At 39.6% G+C, this 21,057-nt stretch overlaps 1 protein-coding gene and 1 long non-coding RNA gene across 2 annotated transcripts in view; one reads left to right on the top strand and one right to left on the bottom strand.

Annotated features, from left to right (window-relative positions):
- Positions 1-20,788, top strand: part of LOC134669860 (uncharacterized) — a 78,394-nt gene extending 57,606 nt beyond the window's left edge. The window contains exons 16-22 of the mRNA XM_063527478.1: positions 6,657-6,790; positions 7,575-7,856; positions 8,658-8,830; positions 10,016-10,125; positions 12,503-12,638; positions 14,394-14,609; positions 18,713-20,788. Coding sequence (XP_063383548.1) covers positions 6,657-6,790; positions 7,575-7,856; positions 8,658-8,830; positions 10,016-10,125; positions 12,503-12,638; positions 14,394-14,609; positions 18,713-18,877 — 1,216 coding nt within the window. The 3' untranslated portion in view covers positions 18,878-20,788. The remainder of the gene's footprint in view (positions 1-6,656; positions 6,791-7,574; positions 7,857-8,657; positions 8,831-10,015; positions 10,126-12,502; positions 12,639-14,393; positions 14,610-18,712) is intronic.
- Positions 14,752-18,336, bottom strand: LOC134669980 (uncharacterized). The gene is made up of 3 exons (XR_010098996.1): positions 18,258-18,336; positions 18,158-18,227; positions 14,752-15,071 (listed from the first exon to the last, which is right to left on the bottom strand). It is a non-coding gene; the product is annotated as an uncharacterized LOC134669980 (long non-coding RNA).
- Positions 20,789-21,057: the final 269 nt, after the last annotated feature.

The raw sequence follows: 21,057 nt of genomic DNA, 5'->3' as shown, positions 1-21,057 counted from the left end.
ACCGGATTGCAATCCCTACATATCAGGTACCTTTTTTCTTAACCAAATTATACATTCTTACATAACAGAAGAATCCAGTAGGTACAGTCAGCGTCGTATAGTAGGTAGCATCCAAAGTATTCAAATAGTTCGGTTCACCATATAATAGGTATGTATGGCGTACCGAACTATTTGAATAGGTACTTTGGATGCTACCTACTATATGAGGCTGATTGTACTTTAAGAATAGTTTGATTCCCGGTTCGTGGTAAGAATAAAAAAAAATATATTTGGATACATTTTTTAACTACCAATCTTTCACACAGTCATGGCGCACGCACGCACGAAAAGGTTGAAACAAATAAATATTATTTTTAATTAACTATTTCTTTTTCTGCATTTTTCTGGCTCATCGGGCATAGAGTTGCCACAGTACATAGTATAATTACGAGAGGTTAGAAATATTTGAATCGATGATTGATTGAATAATGTCTTGGTTTTGTGTTCTTCAAAACGTACACTACAACATAACTAAGAACGGTTAGGAAAATAATAACTTAAAATTCCCCGTGAAAGGTAATGATGAAAATACTGATAGAAATACTGATAAGTGTCTCGGGAGATTTAGGAATGTCATGACCTGACTGGACCAAACGCTGGAGCGTCATGAAATTTCATGTCATTGCTAATGATAGTGTCGGGGCCGTATTACAATTTTATAATTAGGTACTCATATTTTTTTATTTTTCTATTTGAAATTACGGAGGGTAATCTTTATAAAAATATAAGCCGAGTGGTAGGAAGGATTCCGATAACTGAGATTACAGTGTAATCATTACACAGATCGTGTCAGATATTTTTGCGGCCTTCGTTGTGTAACATAACATATGTAACGTTCCACGGCAAAAGGTACCTTATGGCGGTTGGCGCTTACGTCGCATAGTGCCGCAATAATATTGGAGCGGTGTTAATAATAGCTTAAGCGCCATCCGCTATATAAGGTACCTTTACCCGTGGGACGTCACATATTATTACAGGTGACTGTTATGTATGTATATACGTGTTTATCTATTTCTTACACATATACGTAATAACGACGTAAAGAGTCGCTGAAAGCAAGCTCTCACGTCGATTGCAAAAATTGTAAAATTTTTTTTACAACAGAACATTTAATAATATGAAAATTGCGAGTGAATGTCACATAGAGGCTACGACAACACTTCTATAGCGCGATCTATCTCGCACGCTGCGCCATCTATTGAGACTTTGGAAGATTAGGGAATCTTAATTCAATTCAATTCGTCTTTATTTCAGTTAACAAACGATCCATATTACATTAATATTAAAATTACGAACACAGTAAAGATACAAATAATAAAATTAGAGTATTTGCTTAAAAAAATATAGGGCATTTTAAGTATATTGTGAGATTTTTTGAAGAAGTTTGAAGATCACAAAATACAATTAGAAGCAGAATATGCCGTTAAACAAGAATGTATGAATAAAATCATTGCTTCCGTAGGTAGAGATGTTCTACTGGATTTTAATATTTTAGTAGATTTCTCAGTTGGCACTGTAGGCATTGTAGGAACCTTAGCTTTGCTTAGGATCATGCACAATCTTATTTAATATATTGCCAGATGTTATTATTATAATTTTTTCATGTTTAATTGTTTCAAGTTTCCAAACAAATATGTTCACCTGCTCTCTAATTGTTTAAGCACAGATACTGTTTTTGTCTATTAATAGTTTAAATTCAGTTTCTCCCACATGTTAGATTGGTTTTATCCTGTTTTATTGTTTTAATTTTTATTGTGTGTTTCCTGGTTGCCCTGAAAACCAGCGCCATGACTAAGTATCTTAGTCATCGGCATATGCTGAGTGGCATCCATTTTGGTGTTAGAATATATTAGAATAAGATGTATTATAGGTTAAGTTTTATGTTTTACACCAAATAAAGTATTTCTATTCTATTCTATTCTATTCTAATGGTGACAGCAGAAATATCTCTTGAAATGGAAATGATTCAGAATGTAAACAACAAAGAGAATTGTATAGATAGTGAGGGCTATTGCCAAAGTAAATGTTGTAGTCACGGTATATTTACTGCCATCTATCGACACACGATTAAAACTTAAAAATGATTTTTAATTTTTATTGTTCCACACTGACCCATGTTCTTTCACTGAATGTGTTAAAATTGTTAAATATCAAACGGTGTCGTCAACGCTATCTCGCCGAGAATAGGCCAAAGGTAATGGCGCCATTTATTCGAGAATGACATTTCTGATTTCCGAGGCACGTTTTTTTCTTAGACTTTATTTATCTTATAGGTACGGAGTTATATATGTCTCTGGTAAACAATAAGATGATGGCAGTCATTCACGATCCACATTTCACAGATAAAACACAGATGACACGCGATTTTAGAATTATTCGAACACAGTGTTGCTAACCCGCGATTTTTCAAATTTGCCGCTGTTTGCTACTGACAAGATTTGCTTGACCCGGTATAACATAAACATTTTTATATTTGTACGGAACCCTCGGTGGGAAAGTCCAACTCGTACTTAACCGTTTTTTTAACATGGAAATCAGAGTCTAGACCCAATCCTATTTACTCTCTAAACACATCGACGTGAAAAACTCGCTGGAATTTACGAGTTCTCGCGTCGATTCCAAAAATTTATGAAACTGCATATATAGTTATTTGTTTTACAAGGGGGCAAAGTTGTTGTTTAACCGCTCGTGCTAATTGATACCCGAGCAAGCGAAAGATTCCAAAATTGAACCACGAGCATAGCGAGTGGTTCGAAAAATGGAATTTTGATTTTGTTAAACAAAATTTGCCCCCGAGTGAAACACAAAATTTTTCACCACACCAACCCGAAGCAAATATTAAATGTAAAATATCAAACAAAATCAAATCAAATCTAATCAAAATGGATGTTTTTAAATATTCATCATCCAAAATCATCATTTAAAAGTCAATTCTACAAGCTAATAAGAAAACAATTCAAAATTTGCATTTGATTAAGTACTTTACCTCACATGTGAATAAAATGCAACTTTGCTATTAGTTTTTGAAGTGCAAAGTAAGCCTTTCCGAGCTGTGGCCTATTTTATAAAGCTACAAGTTACAATTTACAAGCGGAAGTCTCTTTCTAACCCTATGTGTTAGAACGAGACTTCCGCTTGTAAATTGTAACTTGTAGCTTTATAAAATAGGCCACTGGTGTGGTGAAAAGTATATTATTCAACGCTTGCTTGTGAGTTATATACTGGCTACGGGAACGTAGGTATCGATAGCGAGAACTATTTTGCTCGTCGCGCCATCTATGGGGGACTTTGGAAGATTAGTAAATCTTAATACAAATCTTAGGCAAATCTTGTCAGTAAAAAAAGGCGCGAAATTCAAATTTTCTATGGACGATATCCCTTCTCACCTACATTTTTCAAACTGCCGCCTTTTTCTACTGACAAGATCTGCTTGACTAAGTATACCTACATAGTTATGTTTCGTTTTTTACGGGAAAATGTACGGTGGTTGTATTCCACCTATGCAATTTCTTTGTCCAATGTGTATTTTGTCTCACATTTTGCTTAATGAAAGAGTGAGACGCAATGACACTGGACCACAGAATAAATAATAGTACTAGGTACAGAAGACTCACTCTCTAACAAAACGCGTCTGTCACGATCAGCACAGATATGACCACTAGGTGGCGACAGCGCCACGCGCGGCTTATGGCAAACCCCAAAACGTCGGGCGGGGTCAGTACTTGGATGGGTGACCGTTTTCTTTTGCCTTTTTTAGTATTATGGTACGGAATCCTTTGTGCGCGAGTCCGACTCGCACTTGCCCGGTTTTTTTTTCAAATTCGCTTCCTAAGGGATAGGGAAGGCCTATCGATAAATACTAGCCATTTCAACGCCCCGTGATGCGGGTCGAATATCAATGAGTTCATAAGAACAGTTCCCTACCATCGTCGTCACTAACTATTCTTAGACTTCATTGCAAAGGGATAAGGTTCACCATTGGTTAGTTAATTGTCGCGGTTAGTACACAAGCCTACGATTCATTTTTATTAAGCAAAGGGCGAAGTTCGACCCTAATGTGCTTTCAAACTCGGGATTGTCGCGGCGAACGTAAATACGGAGGTCAAGATTGTAATATTTTTTGAAATGCGGGATTTTTAGAATCATTTGCAGAAAAACGAATATGGCATGTTTTTGGTAAAAAAAGATTTTTTTGCTAATTGAGATAAGAAGTTGTATGTGCCACAAGAGATCGAGATGTTTCACGCGTCGTGCTAAGACAAAAACCAAAAAAGCATTCAAAAACAAAAGCTTGAGTCAAGAATAGAAGCAATTTTGCTCTCTTGTGACACAAAGTATTAAAACAGCACAAAAAACTATTTCACGTCATTATACATGAAATTGCCAACATCGTTTTAAATTTACTTCATCATAAATTTCTATATTGTAATCCATTATCCTATATTTTTTTACTCGATTTAATTTCGTGTAATTTAATTCACTGTTCGCCCCAATTTCCTTTCTTGAAAACTACTACGAAACTAAATACCCTTACACGTCCGACTAAGCTCTCAACAAGCATAGAAAGCCTTAAGTATTAACCAAAGTGCCTTCACACAATATAAAAGGCATTTAAGACGAAAGGACGACCAAGGCCGTCTTAAACTATGCCACAGAATAAGTAATAGTGACTATGCTGTGGGCCCTATGTATAGCTGTGGGCCATATGTATTGGGCACATAAGAATTTGAGGCCGTTTTGGAAAGAAAGAAAGCGAATTAACATTTTTCTACTATGATCTTCTACTTATTATGGGTAAGCAAATATACTGCTGCTGTCTGACCTTTGGCCCCCCCTGAGGATAGGGGCCCTGGGCAGGGCACGGGCCCCGTGTGCCCTTATGGTAAAGACGGTACCGGGACGACCGCCACGAAACCGGTTTTCCATACAAACGTATTTCCCATTTTCCTCTCTGGATTAACATTACCTTTGACTTTTTTCGATGTTTTGTGAAAAATTAGGAGCGAAAAGCAGATTACTTACAAACTTTTAAATGCTCCTAACTTTTATAATAATTAAAAATTCGGAAAAATCAAACATAGGGGCATAGCTGTGGTTGGTATACAACTAATCGTGCCTAAATATTTTCAATAATATTAATATCCAGAGAGGAAAATGAGGACTACGTTTGTATGAAAAGGCGATTTCGCGCGGGTCCTCCAACCGGGCCGCAGACGGGCCGGAGCTTCCAGGCTTCGTTTTCTATGGAAAGCACCTCGTAATCACCGATCAGCCGTTATAGAATATGTCATGTAGGACGCCTCGGCCCGGGCCCGGCCTGGTGTAGCTTGAGTCATCCTTTAAGCCGTTACAAGAGACGCCCAAAAATGGGACACATCTATTTAGAATAGAATAGATTTCGTAAGCACAAACAATCAAGAAAAAAATAGGTACATAGTATAGAAGAAAACACAAAATTTATAAGATTAAAGTGCCACGAAATGGCCCCATCTCAGCATGTTGCTGATGGCTTCCAGCGCTGATCTTCCGATATTTCTTCTTCCAAATTTCGCTGTTGAAATACAGAACGGGACATGCAAAAATCATGAATAGGTCATTTCACTAGGACATGTTTATAAGGACCATTTTGCTTTGATAGCCGCTCCCCCATTGGCGATCCATCTTGTTTTTACCGTCTTCTACGAACTTATGATGTAATCTTTTTTGAAGCGAAAGTGTTTTGTAGTGTTTTTTGGATGAAACGTGGTGGAAAAGTGTTGGTTTAGTCGAAAGAAAAGTTTTAGATAAGATGTATTTTTGTAATGGATTATTTTGTTCAGTTTTACTTTTGTGTCTGGCTATTTGATTAGCACACAACATAAGGCATTATTTAGGTATTAGTAGATGTTTTATGTCTCTTTTATTAATAAAACTGATCATCTGACAGCATACTAGTAAATACTGTACTATCACATACTAATAATAGTTACTTAGACAATTAGACATCCTACTGATGGAATTTTTAAATATTGATTAATACCATAAAATGTAATGTGATAATTTGTAGAAAAAATATCAAGATAATAATATAACCGGAACTCTATTTCCAACTCCTTCCGCTTGTAATATAAGTTGTAAATTGTCGAGCAATACATTTTTCGTTTGTCGTGACACTTATTGCAACTTATTGCTTATTGCCATCCGCTACTTGACGCTACATTTCGACTACATAAGCAGTATTTTAGTTACAAGCATGTCAAGAAGATGGGCCAACCCAACTTACCAGAGTCGCACCAAACAAAGTCTGCAGCGGATTTGATAGCCCCGCAGTGTAAGTGTTATGTATACGTCATAATTTCATAGAAGTTTGACGTTTAAAATGACACTTGCACTGCGTGGGCTATCAAAATCGCTGCAGACTTTTTACGGTCTGACTATATCGATGGAGCTTATATACGACATATGGAGCAGGTTATGTTATGATATTAAGTTACTGTCATATAGATATATGTATATTTATTTAAGTACAAAGAAAAAATTAAAATAATTTAGAAATTTGTCAACATCAATCATAATCTATGTCATATTTTAACGGTACTCCAATTTTTTTTTTCACTATTATCTTATTTTATTTGCAGCACAAAACAGCATATGAGCCGGCACGGCAGCTCTGATGAAATCCTGGCCAGCGTGAAGAAAGGCAACTATTGGAGGAACAATACCAAGCCTGACGTCATCCCCTCCACTTCCGTCCAGGATCTGTCTTCCATAGGTATGTAATACTTGGTAATACATAACGTGCACACACTATTTCTGTGTTCTTTCTCGATTCCTCATGACTGAGGGTCGCGATCACATATAGTTATTTTGTGCACCAAGGCTCTCCATTCTGCACGATTTTCCACCTTTCTTATAATAGCCGCCTGTCTATATCCCTGGCAGGCCGTCTTTATAGTGTCCACCCAGCGGGTTGGTGGATGTCCATCAACCCCGTCCTCCATCCATCATGCCAGCCATAATGTTGTTTCACGTTAAACTGTGCCACACCACCTCCTTCCTCAGTATCTACTCGCGTACTCACTTTCAATCACATCATCACTCTTTTGCAGGGCCGGATTTCCCCCTAGGCCCACAAGGCCCGCAATGGTTTTGAGATGAAGAAGGGGACCCCTCTAAGTGCCATACAAAGTGCCTATAGGGGCCCTAGGTCTCAAAATCCGGGCCTACCCTTGGGGTGAATTTCGTGATAAACTATCCTAAATATCCTTGTACTTAATTGATAAATTGTTATATGTATTTGTAATTTACATAACTATGTACGTTCAAAATTTAATTGAAATATTTACACGATAGGTGTGTAGTAGGTACCTATCGTGTAAAGCAAGCTGTATGTGTTAGCAAGAGTGCAATATGTATATCTACTTCATGGTCGCATTATTTCGAAAATCTTGAGTTCATTCTCGGAATTACCCGATGCTCTGTCATTTTTAATTACTTACATCGTACCAATTCTAATCTGCACCTATAATGTTTAACAAGATACTGTTCTTCCATAGACACCCTTCCAAAATCGCGGCGAAGATCTCGCCGAAACCGGCCAGCAACCGCCTATGGCTTCCCAGAAATCTCCATCACCAAGCAATCAGACACCAAAACTATGCGGCGCAAATACCACACCCTGAAGAACCTGGTGTATTCAGAGCCGGTGGAGAATATTAAGGAGCTGAGGAGAAGACCGAGGTCTGCTGGGTCTACTGTGAGGAATAAGGAGGGGCTTAGTAGACCTAGTTTGATGGAGACGCTCGATTTTATTAATGGCGTCAAGGATGCGCTTTGTGGTGAGTGTTTTAATAAATTGTTGATTTCCATTATAGAAGGGTCCTTTTGCTTCATATATATGTGTGTGCATAAGGACGCTTTCTGATACAAAGGTTCTTAGTGTAAGGCTTGAGTGGACGCTCGAAGCGGAGCGTTCGGCGGGGAGTGAAGCGTGGCGTCGGGCTCACAAGTGATTTGAACAGCGTGCACTAAGGCCGCTCTTATACGTTTGCATTTGTTTAACATGCACGCCGCACGCCCCGCTCCGCTGCACGGTCAACTCGAGCGTCCACTCAGGCCTTACACTTATGCACATGAAGTATAAGGACCCTTCTGTGATGGAAAGCTGCGATTGTCCTTTCTATTTAATTGCTTCTACAAACGTCACCGATAGTCGCATACGATTTAATTGCGATATAACGATATTAAGATAGATTAAGGTAAGATAAAGATAAAAAATAGTTTATCTTTATCTTACCTTAATCACCTTAAACACCTACAAGTAGGCATATTACGTCAAATAAAGCTATACCGGCTCCAACCCTACACCTTTGCCTCGAGAATATTTAAATTCACCTTTTGCTATACTTACACAAACGTCGAATTTAAGCTGTCGTGAGACATACTAACATTGAATAATTTTACGGTTTAGACTCACTTGTTTTTAGTCACTCGCGCGACAAGCTGCTCGTGCTTGAGAAAGGAGACCTAGGCTCTCCGAAACATGTCGCGCGAGTGACTAAAAACAAGTGGGTCTAAACCGTAAAATTATTCAATGTTACACAAACGTGTCCAAAATGACCATTTTAACTCTCTGTTAGTTGAGGAATCCGGTACTTCAGACGCTGAGGACACAGGATGGTCTCTAAGCGACGAGTGGCTGGTGGGACAGACGGCGCCGCTAGCTATGACGGCGACGCGCTGCGGCTGCCGCGCGTTGCACGCCGCGCTCGCCGACTTGCTGCCGGCGTTGCTGCTGCGACGACATTTTACCGTGAGTACAGTTGCCATATCGCTAGCCTAATATTACAGGGTTCTATCTATGTTTCACTTTTATCGGATTGAAAACATTGTCATAGTGACATTAAGTCGAATTTCAACTATCTTGAAAATGTAACATAGGTAGGACCCTGTAATATTAGGCCAGCGATATGGAAAAGTGGCATGTCTTGACAAGTCTGAATATCACTCTAAAAACCAGCAGAGTCGGACTCGCGCACGAAGGGTTCCGTCCGTGCAAAAAACGGCAAAAAAAAACGGTCACCCATCCAAGTAAGTACCTCGCCCGACGTTGCTTAACTTTGGTCAAAAATCACGTTTGTTGTGTGGGAGCCCCACTTAAGTCTTTATTTTATTCTGTTTTTAGTATTTGTTGTTATAGCGGCAACAGAAATACATCATCTGTGAAAATTTCAACTGTTTAGCTATCACAGTTCGTGAGATACCGCCTGGTGACCGACGGACGGACAGACGGACGGACGGACAGCGAAGTCTTAGTAATAGGTTCCCGTTTTACCCTTTGGGTACGGAACTCTAAAAACCAGCAGAGTCGGACTCGCGCACGAAGGGTTCCTTACTATTACGCAAAGAAGACAAAAAGCAGTGGCGTAGTGTGAACTAATCTAGCCGTGGGCGAAGTCGCATCTGCGAGGCCCTTTTCTTTCACTGTGCCCAAACGAAGGGGCCTCGCCCCTTGGGGCGCAAGGCCGTGGGTGACGGCTCACTTCGCCCACGCCTAGCTACGCCACTGGCAAAACGAATCACGTTTGTTGTATGGGAACCTCACTTAAATGTTAAATATCGTTTATTTTATTCTGTTTTAGTATTGGTTGTTATAGCGGCAACAGAGATACATCATCTGTGAAAATTTCAACTGTCTAATAAGAGCTATCACGGTTCATGAGGTACAATCATTCTCTTTAGATCCAGTCGATAGATCCAAAATGGATCAAGTGAGAAAAGTTTTTCTTCTTAGATCCAAAAACAGCCTGGTGACAGACATACGGACAGACAGACGGACAGTGGAGTCTTAGTAATAGGGTCCCGTATTTACCCTTTGGGTACGGAACCCTAAAAATCATAACATTTCATGGACAGTAGTTTTTTAAACGGTCAATTCGGCCCGCAAAATGATAGTGGAAGCCTGGCCAAGGCTAATATCAATAGTATTTTTTGGCAGGTACTGCAGGAGCTCTGTTCGTGGCTGGGGGACTCCAGTGAGGGGGCGCTGTTCGCGCTCCATCGACTGGCGAGGGCGGCTCGCTCTAGAAGCAGCGAGAGGATTGCCAAGTAATTATATTCTATTCTATTCGAATTACAAGTTAAAGAATGATTCAGGCTAGACCGGGCCGGGGCTGTGCCGGAGTTTCCAGCGCTCCGTTTGCTATGGAAAGAACCACGTGATCACCGATCAGCCGTAGAAACGCCCCGGCCCGGGCACGGTCCGGTCTAGCGTGATTCATCCTTAAAGCCGCGTTTTCACTTAGTATTCTGAGCAAACAATTTGTATTTTCACAGAAACGTATGAACGTGTCTCGCTATTTCAGTTAGTTTCTGTACAAAGTACTGAGGTTGACTGAAGTGGCATGACAAATAAGAACGCTTCCGAGGAAATACGATGGAAAACAAATTTGCACTACATCTGTATTGGGGTAGTAGACCTAATTTTACATGCGTCGAAAAGGTGTTTTAACATTTTGTACGGTTATCCCTGGAGGAACCTTCCAATATCTCCTAGTTACATAAATAATAAACCATAAGATATTGTTAAAATTGTATCGACCTACAGGGAATTAAATACCGTCGGCAACCTTCATATGTGTAACATATTAACACGCGTCCCAAGACGCGTTCAAATAACGTATCAGCTTTTTAAGGCTACACGTGCAAGAAATTTTAACGCACCAAATCTTTTCATGTTTTCTTACGGAGCTCGGGGAGGGGTGAAAAGTAGAGGTGGAAGGCAAGTCTGTTTAATGTAATTTTATCTCTTATAAATATAGGTAAAATCGAAGCATTTTGTAATACAGATCAGGAATTTGATTTGTGTACAGTTGAAGTCAAAGATATGTTTACATTTTTCGCCTTATTACAAAGGAATAATGTGCAAAACCCTTAACGCATGTGCAATTATATGTATTTGTATATATCCTTGTTTATATGTATATATATCTATGTATTGAGTGTACTCTTAGTCATAAGGTATAACATAATTATAGGTATATACATAGTAATAGTAGGTATTTAGAATGTTGATATTTTACTTCGCTCAAAAGTTACGTTTATTTTTCTGTTTATTTCTCACTGCACCCACATGGACGCTTTTCTGTTTCGCCCTATGGTTGACTAGTAGAGAATGCCTATACCGGCATTAAGTCCGCCTGTTGGACTTTTTGTATGTGCAATAAAGTTTAAAATAAATAAATAAATAAAAGTGTAAACATATCTTAGACGTCGACTGTACTTTGTCACAGTGACCGTCTAGATGAAAGTCGCTTAAAATGAGCCTGGTCTGTGGCACAAAATGACTTGAGTCCAGTAATGGAGCATTCCATGGAATTGTCTACCGTTGTCCCGTACAAACGCGAAGTTTCTGAAGATTTAAAGGCATAAGAGTTTCCTTTTCTATGACAAACGGTCAAAAATATGCACAGAAGAATAATCGCCTGCTTTAAATGCCGAGAAAAAAGTCGCAACACAGGAAATAAAATGCGTTTGTACGGGACAGCCCGTGGAATGCTCCTAATAAGGAATCCGTCGACAACTTTAAACTGTAGTAGCAGTCAGTTTCAAATATTTAATAATTAAAAAAAGCTGCAAACACCTACTCGAGTTTTCACCAACACTAGTAAAGGTCCAGCTGCTACATTATCTCAACTTTATATTTATTAATATTCCAACACAATAAAACATTAACATTATAACAATGACCGAAAATTAGCACATGTTAATTCTGGGATAACAAAGTGTCCGTTAAAATGGGGAACGGATGGAAATTATGGAAATGTTGGATTTCCTGCCGGGCTGTTGTGGACGGTAGTTTTTACAAAATCCGCATAAATTACAACATCTTTTGTTTCTATAGTAAAGTACCGTAAAACGGGGTGAGTAGGTTTCGCGAGGAGAGTTGGGTTATGAATGGGGAGAGAAGGTTTGAAAGGGGGGTGAGAAGGTATTTTAAGGCTACTGCTACAAAAATAATGTATTCCAATTTAAAATGGGGCTATAGTAATACGCATAATAAAAAAAATCGATCCAACAAACTTACCTTCGTATGAAAAACCCTCTCACCTCAAATACGAGGCACTACGGGGTGAGGTGGGTTTTCCTCTTTATCGTCAAAGTTGTGAAATGAAACTACCCAAAATAAAATACAAACGTCCGAACCACTTATTATATACACCATTCAGTTTTCACATGTAAAAATAAAATTTTATCGAGGTTTGAAAGTCAAATTTCACCCAACTCACCCCATTTTACGGTACCAACTTTATTGTAGAAACAAAGAGTTATTAAGAGTTACATGTCATGAACCCGCCGCCGCCATCTGCAACCCCGTACAATCCATGGTCTAGAAGCCGATTTTTTAATTTCGACCGCTCGATTTCGTGTATTTCGTTCAATAATATCTCCACTTCTACTACAACTTCATTACTTTCGTCCCCAGTTCCTGGAAGCTTCCAGAACTCGAAGGGACGACAGAAGCTCCACAGACATACCGAGCCAGGCCTCCAGATTACGTGTCAGAGGACGAGGCGCCGCAGCCACCGCCGCTGCCGAGGAGATCTAGTAGAGATAAACAGGTGAGATAGAAGATAAGGTGCGGTAGCCACATGGTGATGAGTTGAAGTGAGACAAACACAAAGCTAGGCATTAAGATGATTAGTTTAGTCCTTCGAGGTCATGGAAGATTTTAGAACTCGAAGGAAAGACAGAAGCTTCACAGACATACCGAGCCAGACCTCCAGATTACGTAGAGACAAACAGGTGAGGCGTCGCGAAGAGCGTTTGTCCTGGGTCGTCTCTGGTGGTCATTGACGTAGATGGACTGGCCTTATCAGAAATAAGAATGAGGCATGAATGGGGTCAGTACAGCGGTGTGACACTGCTACAACGCGATTGGTTGATGAATTCGCATCACGCGTACGATTGGTCGCAACTAGTTACGTTAGACTGCACGATTGGCTCGAATTCGTGAGTGACACCGCTGAACTAGTACCATTTCTAGTGCTTGTAAGGCCAGTACTTAAATATATGTCAATGCTGGTGGTAAAAAAAAACTGGTGGTATTTGTCCTTCTTTAAGGTTCTTTTTTACAAGACCTATCTATGTCATCTTGGGACTCCCGCATCACCTAGCCTTCACATCCATCTCTGGCACCTTTCTCGTCTTGTGATCTGGTGGTCGCCTCATAACGTAGCCATATGCGGCACCTGCACTCAGTGGCAATTAATCGGGTCAAAAATGACAAAGTACCTTTTTCATTGCAGCATGGCAATACATGTTACATATACACCCTCGATATTGATTTCAAACGACACTTTGAATGAAATACGTATAATAAAACCCAATTACGAAACTAAACATTGTAAGGATTAAAATTAATTGAAGGGGGAAGCCTTAGCTTAAGAGAAGCGAAGGGTTCGTGGCTTTCAGCTGGTTGTACTTTGATAGAGTACACCTCATTTCTGAAATATTACCCTAATTATAATTGGTACACCGTGAGCCTTGTTAAAAATGAAAGACAGAATATACAGCTAATAATTAGTAATAGTTTACAAGACAGAAACCAAATCTCTATGAATAATTTTACGGTTTAGACTCACTTGTTTTTAGTCACTCGCGCGACATGTTTCGGAGAGCCTAGGTCTCCTTTCTCAAGCACTAACAGGCTGTACACGATACACGGCCGTCGTGAACGCTACTCGCACTGTTAGTGCTAGAAAAAGGAGACCTAGGCTATCCGAAACATATCGCGCGAGTGACTAAAAACACATGAGTCTAAACCGTAAAATTATTCAATGTTAGTACGTCTCACAACAGTTTAAATGCAAACCTTAATGTTTCAAGATATTTTAAAAAGGCCCTCAAAGTATTGTATGATGTTAATTTGTTATTATTTGTATCTCCTTGGATTTCACGACCCTATAATTCCCGGTATTTTGATAGGCTTGCTTGAGGATATAGATCCAACACGTAGAGGCCCCTTGGAGAGCTTTAATGTCATGTAGAACGCCTGCTGGAACCCGTTTACAGGCGCAACTATAGACACCCACCGGTGTCAGCAGGCATTGGGACTATTGATTGTAGAAAAAGTGAACAGTAGACCAGTCTATAGATTGAAGTTTGGGTGGACAATGAGATTAGGCTATTGTAGAGAGGTCGGACACCTGCCATAACAATGTTTTACACATTATCGAGGCAGGCGGTGACTTATTATTAATGAATCATTTAATGATACTTTTACCTAAATAATTTTGGGGTAGGGATGGTTAGTAAACTTGACTTCAAGTTTAAGTCATTTTTTTAATTTCTACACCGATTATCTTTTCTTTCAGTTCACAAAGCGCTACACAGACTACCTATCGCCAAAGCTTGAAGCCCTAGAAACCCACCTTACCCAACTAGAGCTGGCCACTCGCCAGAACAACTATACGGGCGTGCTGAATCCCGTATACGACGAGAAAATACGGGACAAATTCAACGTGAAGAGGTCCAAGTCGCTGGGCCGGAGCTTCAGCAAGACCAAGACGGGCTTGGAGATTAACAGGTACCTCAAAATACTTCTTACTTCCCCTATTATTTTTAGGGTTCCGTAGCCAAATGGCAAAAAACGGAACCCTTATGGATTCGTCATGTCTGTCTGTCCGTTCGTATGTCACAGCCACTTTGTTCTGAAAGTAACTAACTAGAACTATACTGTTGAAACTTGGTAAGTAGATGTATTCTGTGAACCGCATTAAGATTTTCACACAAAAATAGAAAAAAAAACAATAAATTTTGGGGGTTCCCCGTACATAGAACTGAAACTCAAAATTTTTTTTTAATCAAATCCATACGTGTGTGGTATATGGATAGGTCTTCAAAAATGATATTGAGATTTCTAATATAATTTTTTTCTAACCTGAATAGTTTGCGCGAGAGACACTTCCAAAGTGGTAATTTGTGTCCCCCCCTCCTGTAACTTCTAAAATAAGAGAATGATAAAACTAATAAAAATATATGATGTACATTACCTATCCTGGATAAAAATATATGGCCGCAAGGTATTGTTTTTCGTAAGTTCGTGCATTTTCATTATAAACACGCGATCGGAACAAGAACTGAGAACGGCAAGCATGATAATAGGCTCCCTTTGGTGTAGCCGCGATGTTAGTAGAAATGGATAGAACGATATATAGATTTGCTAGCTTTAACTGCAAAAACGTGAAGCGCTCCATAGATACTGTTAAGGAGTTGTGCCGAACCTGCCATATTGTCGCTTTGCAAGAAACTTGGCTAACTCCTGAAGATACTGTATTCTTGAATACAATTGACGAGGACTACTGCGCAACTGGTACGTCTGCCATGAATACCGGCGAGGGCATGCTGGTCGGTCGTCCGTACGGCGGGGTTGGCCTCTTATATCGTAAATCGGCGTTTAAAAATGTTTCTGTTGTGCAGTGCGAGAACTCTCGTTTGTGCGCGATCAAAATTATGACAAATGACAATCAACCGTTATTAGTGGTCAGTGTATATGTCGTAGTCAGATCGTATAATACATGCCTACGGACTGCAGAGACAACTTGGGCGAATTCACGGACTGCTTTGGAGCGGTGAGTGCGATAATTGATGAGTGTGGGATTGAATCAGTATACATAATGGGCGATTTTAACGCTCATCCGCACGAACGTTTTTATAGTGAGATGATCAACCATTGCTACGAACAAAAATGGTGCTGTGTGGACGTAGATAAGTTGGGGATTACGTCAGATACCTACACTTTTTTTAGTGATGCACATCTATGTAGAAGATGGTTGGATCATTTTGTACTATCGCAGTCGGCGGTGACTTCCGTTCGCAATGTTTATGTAGATAACAATTGTGTTACGTGGTCGGACCATTTTCCTATATTTTTAGAATGTGACCTTAATGTTATAGTCTCTAAAACAACAAGACAGGTTCATGTAGATAAAAATGTAATATGGGGGGTGAGAACAGCGGAACAAATTGTTGTTTATCGCGACGAATGTCATCGAAGGCTGCGTTTAGTTAATTTTCCAATAGAATTAGAGTCCTGTGCCGATAGGTATTGTCAGGAACAGGGACATAAAAAAGTTTTGGACCGGCTATATGAGCAAATCGTTGGTGCGCTTAAGAGTGCAGCGACTGTCGGTCGGGGAGATGGGAAACCGAGGGCTAAGAAACGGATTGTAGGTTGGAACAAACATGTTAGTGCCGCTCACCGGGTGGCTAAACAAAGGTTTTATGATTGGATAATGGCTGGAAAGCCTGAAAGTGGTATTCTTTTTAATGAGATGCGTGAGAGTCGCAAGGTCTTTAAATCGCGCTTAAAATGGTGCCAAGATCATGAAGATCAAATAAAGATGGACATTATTACCTCTCATCATACAAAGAAGGATTTCCGCTCCTTTTGGAAGGCCACTAATAAATTGAAACCGTTGAGTGGTCACCCGGCTAGCGTTGAGGGCATTAGCGATCCAAAAGGCATTGCTAACCTTTTTAAGGACCATTTCATTATAAAATCGACTTTAGGCCCAACGAAGTTGGGGGGGCTGGATAGTGAGACCGAGATTGAGAGTGTGGGTCCTAGCCTTACTGCCAAGGATATTGCCAAAATTATAAAATCAATGTCCGGAGGTAAATCCCCGGGATACGACGGTCTCTCTATTGAGCACCTCCAACATGCAGGTCCCCACTTACCGAGAGTGTTGGCAATGTTTTATACCTTGTGTATTAGGCATTCTTATCTGCCAGTTAACCTGATGCGGACGATCGTCGTACCTATTGTCAAAAACAGGACGGGAGACCTGGCAGATAGGAGTAACTACAGACCCATTTCGTTGGCAACAGTCACGGCCAAAATACTTGATAGTGTGCTTAATTCACAGTTAAATAACCATGTTAAACTGCATGATAACCAACTAGGTTTTCGACCACAGTTATCTACAGAGTCTGCGATCCTGTGTCTTAAGCACACTGTCAGGTATTATGCCAAAAGTAAAACACCGGTGGTAGCCTGTTTCCTCGATCTGTCTAAGGCTTTTGACCTGGTTTCCTATGACATACTGTGGAAGAAGCTGGAAAATACCAGTTTACCGCAGGAAACCATTCGAATATTTAAGTATTGGTATGGAAACCAGGTCAACAGCGTTAGATGGTCAGACGTGCTATCTGATGAGTACAGGTTGGAGTGCGGGGTGAGACAGGGGGGGTTGACCTCGCCTACGCTCTTTAACCTGTATGTTAACGGACTAATCGAGGCGCTCAGTAGAACCCATGTCGGCTGTCATGTGGATGGAGTTTGTGTCAACAACATAAGTTATGCAGACGACATGGTGCTGCTGAGCGCGTCGGTGTGTGGGCTGCGCAAGTTGTTAAAAATCTGCGAAACGTATGTCTCAGATCATGGACTTAAATATAACGCAACCAAGAGCCAGTTCATGGTGTTTGAGTGCGGTCGCAAGAAGACAATGGAAGTTCCTGCCATTTGCCTCAATGGTACCCCTATAGATAGAGTGGACCATTTTAAGTACTTAGGCCATGTGATCGCGACCGACCTCAAAGACGACCTGGACATGGAAAGGGAACGAAGGGCCTTGTCGGTCAGGGCGAATATGATCGCCCGCAGATTTGCTAGGTGCTCTAAAGAGGTGAAAGTCACTTTGTTTAACGCGTTTTGCACATCCCTCTACACCTGCAGTCTGTGGGCGGCGTATACGCAACGGGCACATGGGGCCCTTAGGGTCCAGTACAATAATGCGTTCCGGGTGTTGATGGGGCTGCCTCGTTTCTGTAGCGCATCAGGGATGTTCGCGGCGGCGCGCGTGGATTGTTTCTATACTACCATGCGTGCACGCGCAGCATCCCTGGTGCGCCGTGTGCGTGGCAGTCCCAACAGCATCCTTCGCATGATAGCGGATAGGGTTGACTGTCCCTACTTGTTACACTGTGAGGGATTGCATTCCCCCATCAGTGTTGTTTTGTTTTAAAAAATAACCCTGTACCTACTAACCCCTTAGTGTGTAAGCTTTACTAATAAAAATTGTGTCCATGTGTTACACGTAATAAATAAATATTCATTCATTCATTCATTCATTACCATGCAAACTTCCACCGAAAATTGGTTTGAACGAGATCTAGTAAGTAGTTTTTTTTTAATACGATTAAATCTTAAATCGCAATTTTATTATGTTACTTACTGCTATGGAACCCTTCATGGGCGAGTCCGACTCGCACTTGGCCGCTTTTTTTATTTTTTATTTCTCTGTTAATGTTTTATTGAGGTTGTGCCATAAAGAGGTTTTTTATTGTATTGTACTTCCCCTTCGAGACCTTATTGCTAAACAATACCAGTGGGGAGACACTCCTGACTTCGGTCGAACTCGGCTCCGCTCGGCTCAGCATTGCTCCAAGCAATTAAAAGGGTTGGCACCACTTGACTTCCTTGTGCGTGCACGACCACAGATAAGATAATCAGTTGAATTTTGACAAGCCGGAAGGGATACTGCCATATATTAGAAAGGGATAGCATGATTCGACCCTGAATCGCTGTCAAACTTCGGGTTTGTAGGAAGTGTCCTTTCTGTACGGTAGCAGTACTATTATTTCTTCTGTGACTGTACCAATAGTTATATTTTTTTTATTGTACAGGTACAACATTACTCTGAGCCGCCGCTCCGGCGAGCGGACCAACGACGTCCTGTCGGCGATCGCGGGCACCACAGACACCGGCTTAGGGTACAAGGGGAATTTCTTCCAGAGATACAACGCCAGTGTCGTCGGCGACTCGTATAAGGCGAGCAGGGTTACGATAGATTAAGTTTCGATTTTCATCATATAAAGTAGGCCTCTTGTGGCCCACTGCATAGGCCTCCCTTTATGTACGCCATCTTATCCAGTAATACCCGGGTGTAACAACGCTGTCTTGTTGGTTGGTTACGGTCTCCTGGGTCACTCTTTAAATCTTAGTTTTTGTCGTATTTAACATGCATTTTTATGGTCGTTTCCATAAATGACCATTAACTAAGCATGTTAGGTAGGAGTAGGACATGGCACCATTGTCCCCTAGCTGACAAATAACAACTAGAAACTGACTAAACAGTTGATCCAGGGGTCCCGCGAGTTTTCTTACCCACCCAACGAGCTAACATTTAGTTAACATTTTGGTCCACCTGCCATCACTCTGCCTGGCAACATGTCCCGTCCGTGAGTTTTCGATTTAATATAATAATATGTTAAGTTTAAAATGTTTATTTTGTTGTTATAATAATATAAACTAAAATCCGTTAAAAATAATACTTATTTCGAGTGAAGTTTAATTTATTAACATGAGTGTTTATATAAAACTAGCTGTTGCCCGCGACTTCGTCCGCGTGGACTCTTATCTTGAACATTTTATATCTTGAGTAGGTACCTATAATTTTCATCGATACTTACAAACTTTATAATACAAACTTTTAATATAATGTTAATGCCCTTTTACCAAGTTTGAAGTTCCTAGCTTAGGTACCTAACCTATAATATTCATCGATACTTACAAACTTTTAATATAATGTTAATGCCCTTTTACCAAGTTTGAAGTTCCTAGCTTTAAATAAAATGTGCACCCCAAGATGAACTTTCATCCCCTTTTTAACCCTCTTAGGGGTTGAATTTCCAAAAACGTTGCAATTACTTTTTTTTTGTAATCAGCTATTACTTCTTTCTTAGAAGTGTCAAAGCATTTGTAATGGATTCAAACTCTCAACCCCTTTTTAACCCTGTTAGGGGATGAATTTTACAAAACGCTAAAATCACTTTTCCTGTCTTTTAATAGTATCCCCAAATACAAAGATTCAAGTCCCGCGTTCGAAAAATTTTTTGATATCCAATATCCATACAAACTTTCAACCCCTTTTTCACCACCTTGGGGGATGAATTTTCTAAAACGCTGAAATTAGTTTTCTTGTATTTGAATTTGATACTTTTTTACATAGTTTCAAGTTCCTAGCTTAAAATAAAATTTGCACCCCAAGACGAAATTTCATCCCCTTTTTAACCCCCTTAGGGGTTATATTTCCAAAAATGTTGCAATAACTTTTTTTTGTAATCGGCTATTATGCCTTTCTAAGAAGTTTCAAAGCATTTGTAATGGATTCAAATTTTCAACCCCTTTTTAACCCTGTTAGGGGATGAATTTTACAAAACGCTGAAATTACTTTTATTGTCATCTAATAATATCCCAAAATACAAAAATTCAAGTCCCGCGCTGGAAAAAATGTTTGATATCCATACAAACTTTCAACCCCTTTTTCACCACCTTGGGGGATGAATTTTCAAAAACGCTGAAATTAGTTTTCTTGTATTTTAATAATATATCTTTTTACGAAGTTTCAAATTCCTAGCTTAAAAGAAAACTTTAACCCCATACAAACTTTCATCCCCTTTTTAACCCCCTTAGGGGTTGAATTTCTCAAAATCGCTTCTTATCTCTTGTACACTTTATAAATTTAATCTGGTGTGCAAATTTCAACTTTCTGGCTTTTGTAGTTTCGGCTCTGCGTTGATGAATCAGTCAGTCAGGACACTTGCATTTATATATATAGACTAAAGATTATCTGTTTCATATATGAGTACAACAGTAAATAAAAATGTATTTTAAATATGTAGTTCTAAATCATGTGTATAGAATAATAAATATTATATAAAACAAGAACAATCGCCTAATAAAGTGTGTATCATTAAAAAATGATTTATTTGGGTATTCATTCATATTTTTATACCTACCTAATAAAATCAAATCCTACTAATATTATAGTACCTACGCGTGATTATTGAAACTTCAATTTGAATTTTTAATATCTTTGATTTATAAATACACTATAAAGTAAGTTAGATGTCATACCGGGTGTGGCCTATAACATGAGCAAATAATTAAAACATAGATTGTACTCCTCAAACGGTGACACTTTTGTTCAACAACTTTTAAAAATTTTGAAGTATTTAGACTCCCTGTTTTTC

Source organism: Cydia fagiglandana, chromosome 13, assembly GCF_963556715.1.
Source record: "Cydia fagiglandana chromosome 13, ilCydFagi1.1, whole genome shotgun sequence".
Lineage (NCBI taxonomy): Eukaryota > Metazoa > Arthropoda > Insecta > Lepidoptera > Tortricidae > Cydia > Cydia fagiglandana.
This window is presented reverse-complemented; position numbering and strand designations above follow the sequence as displayed.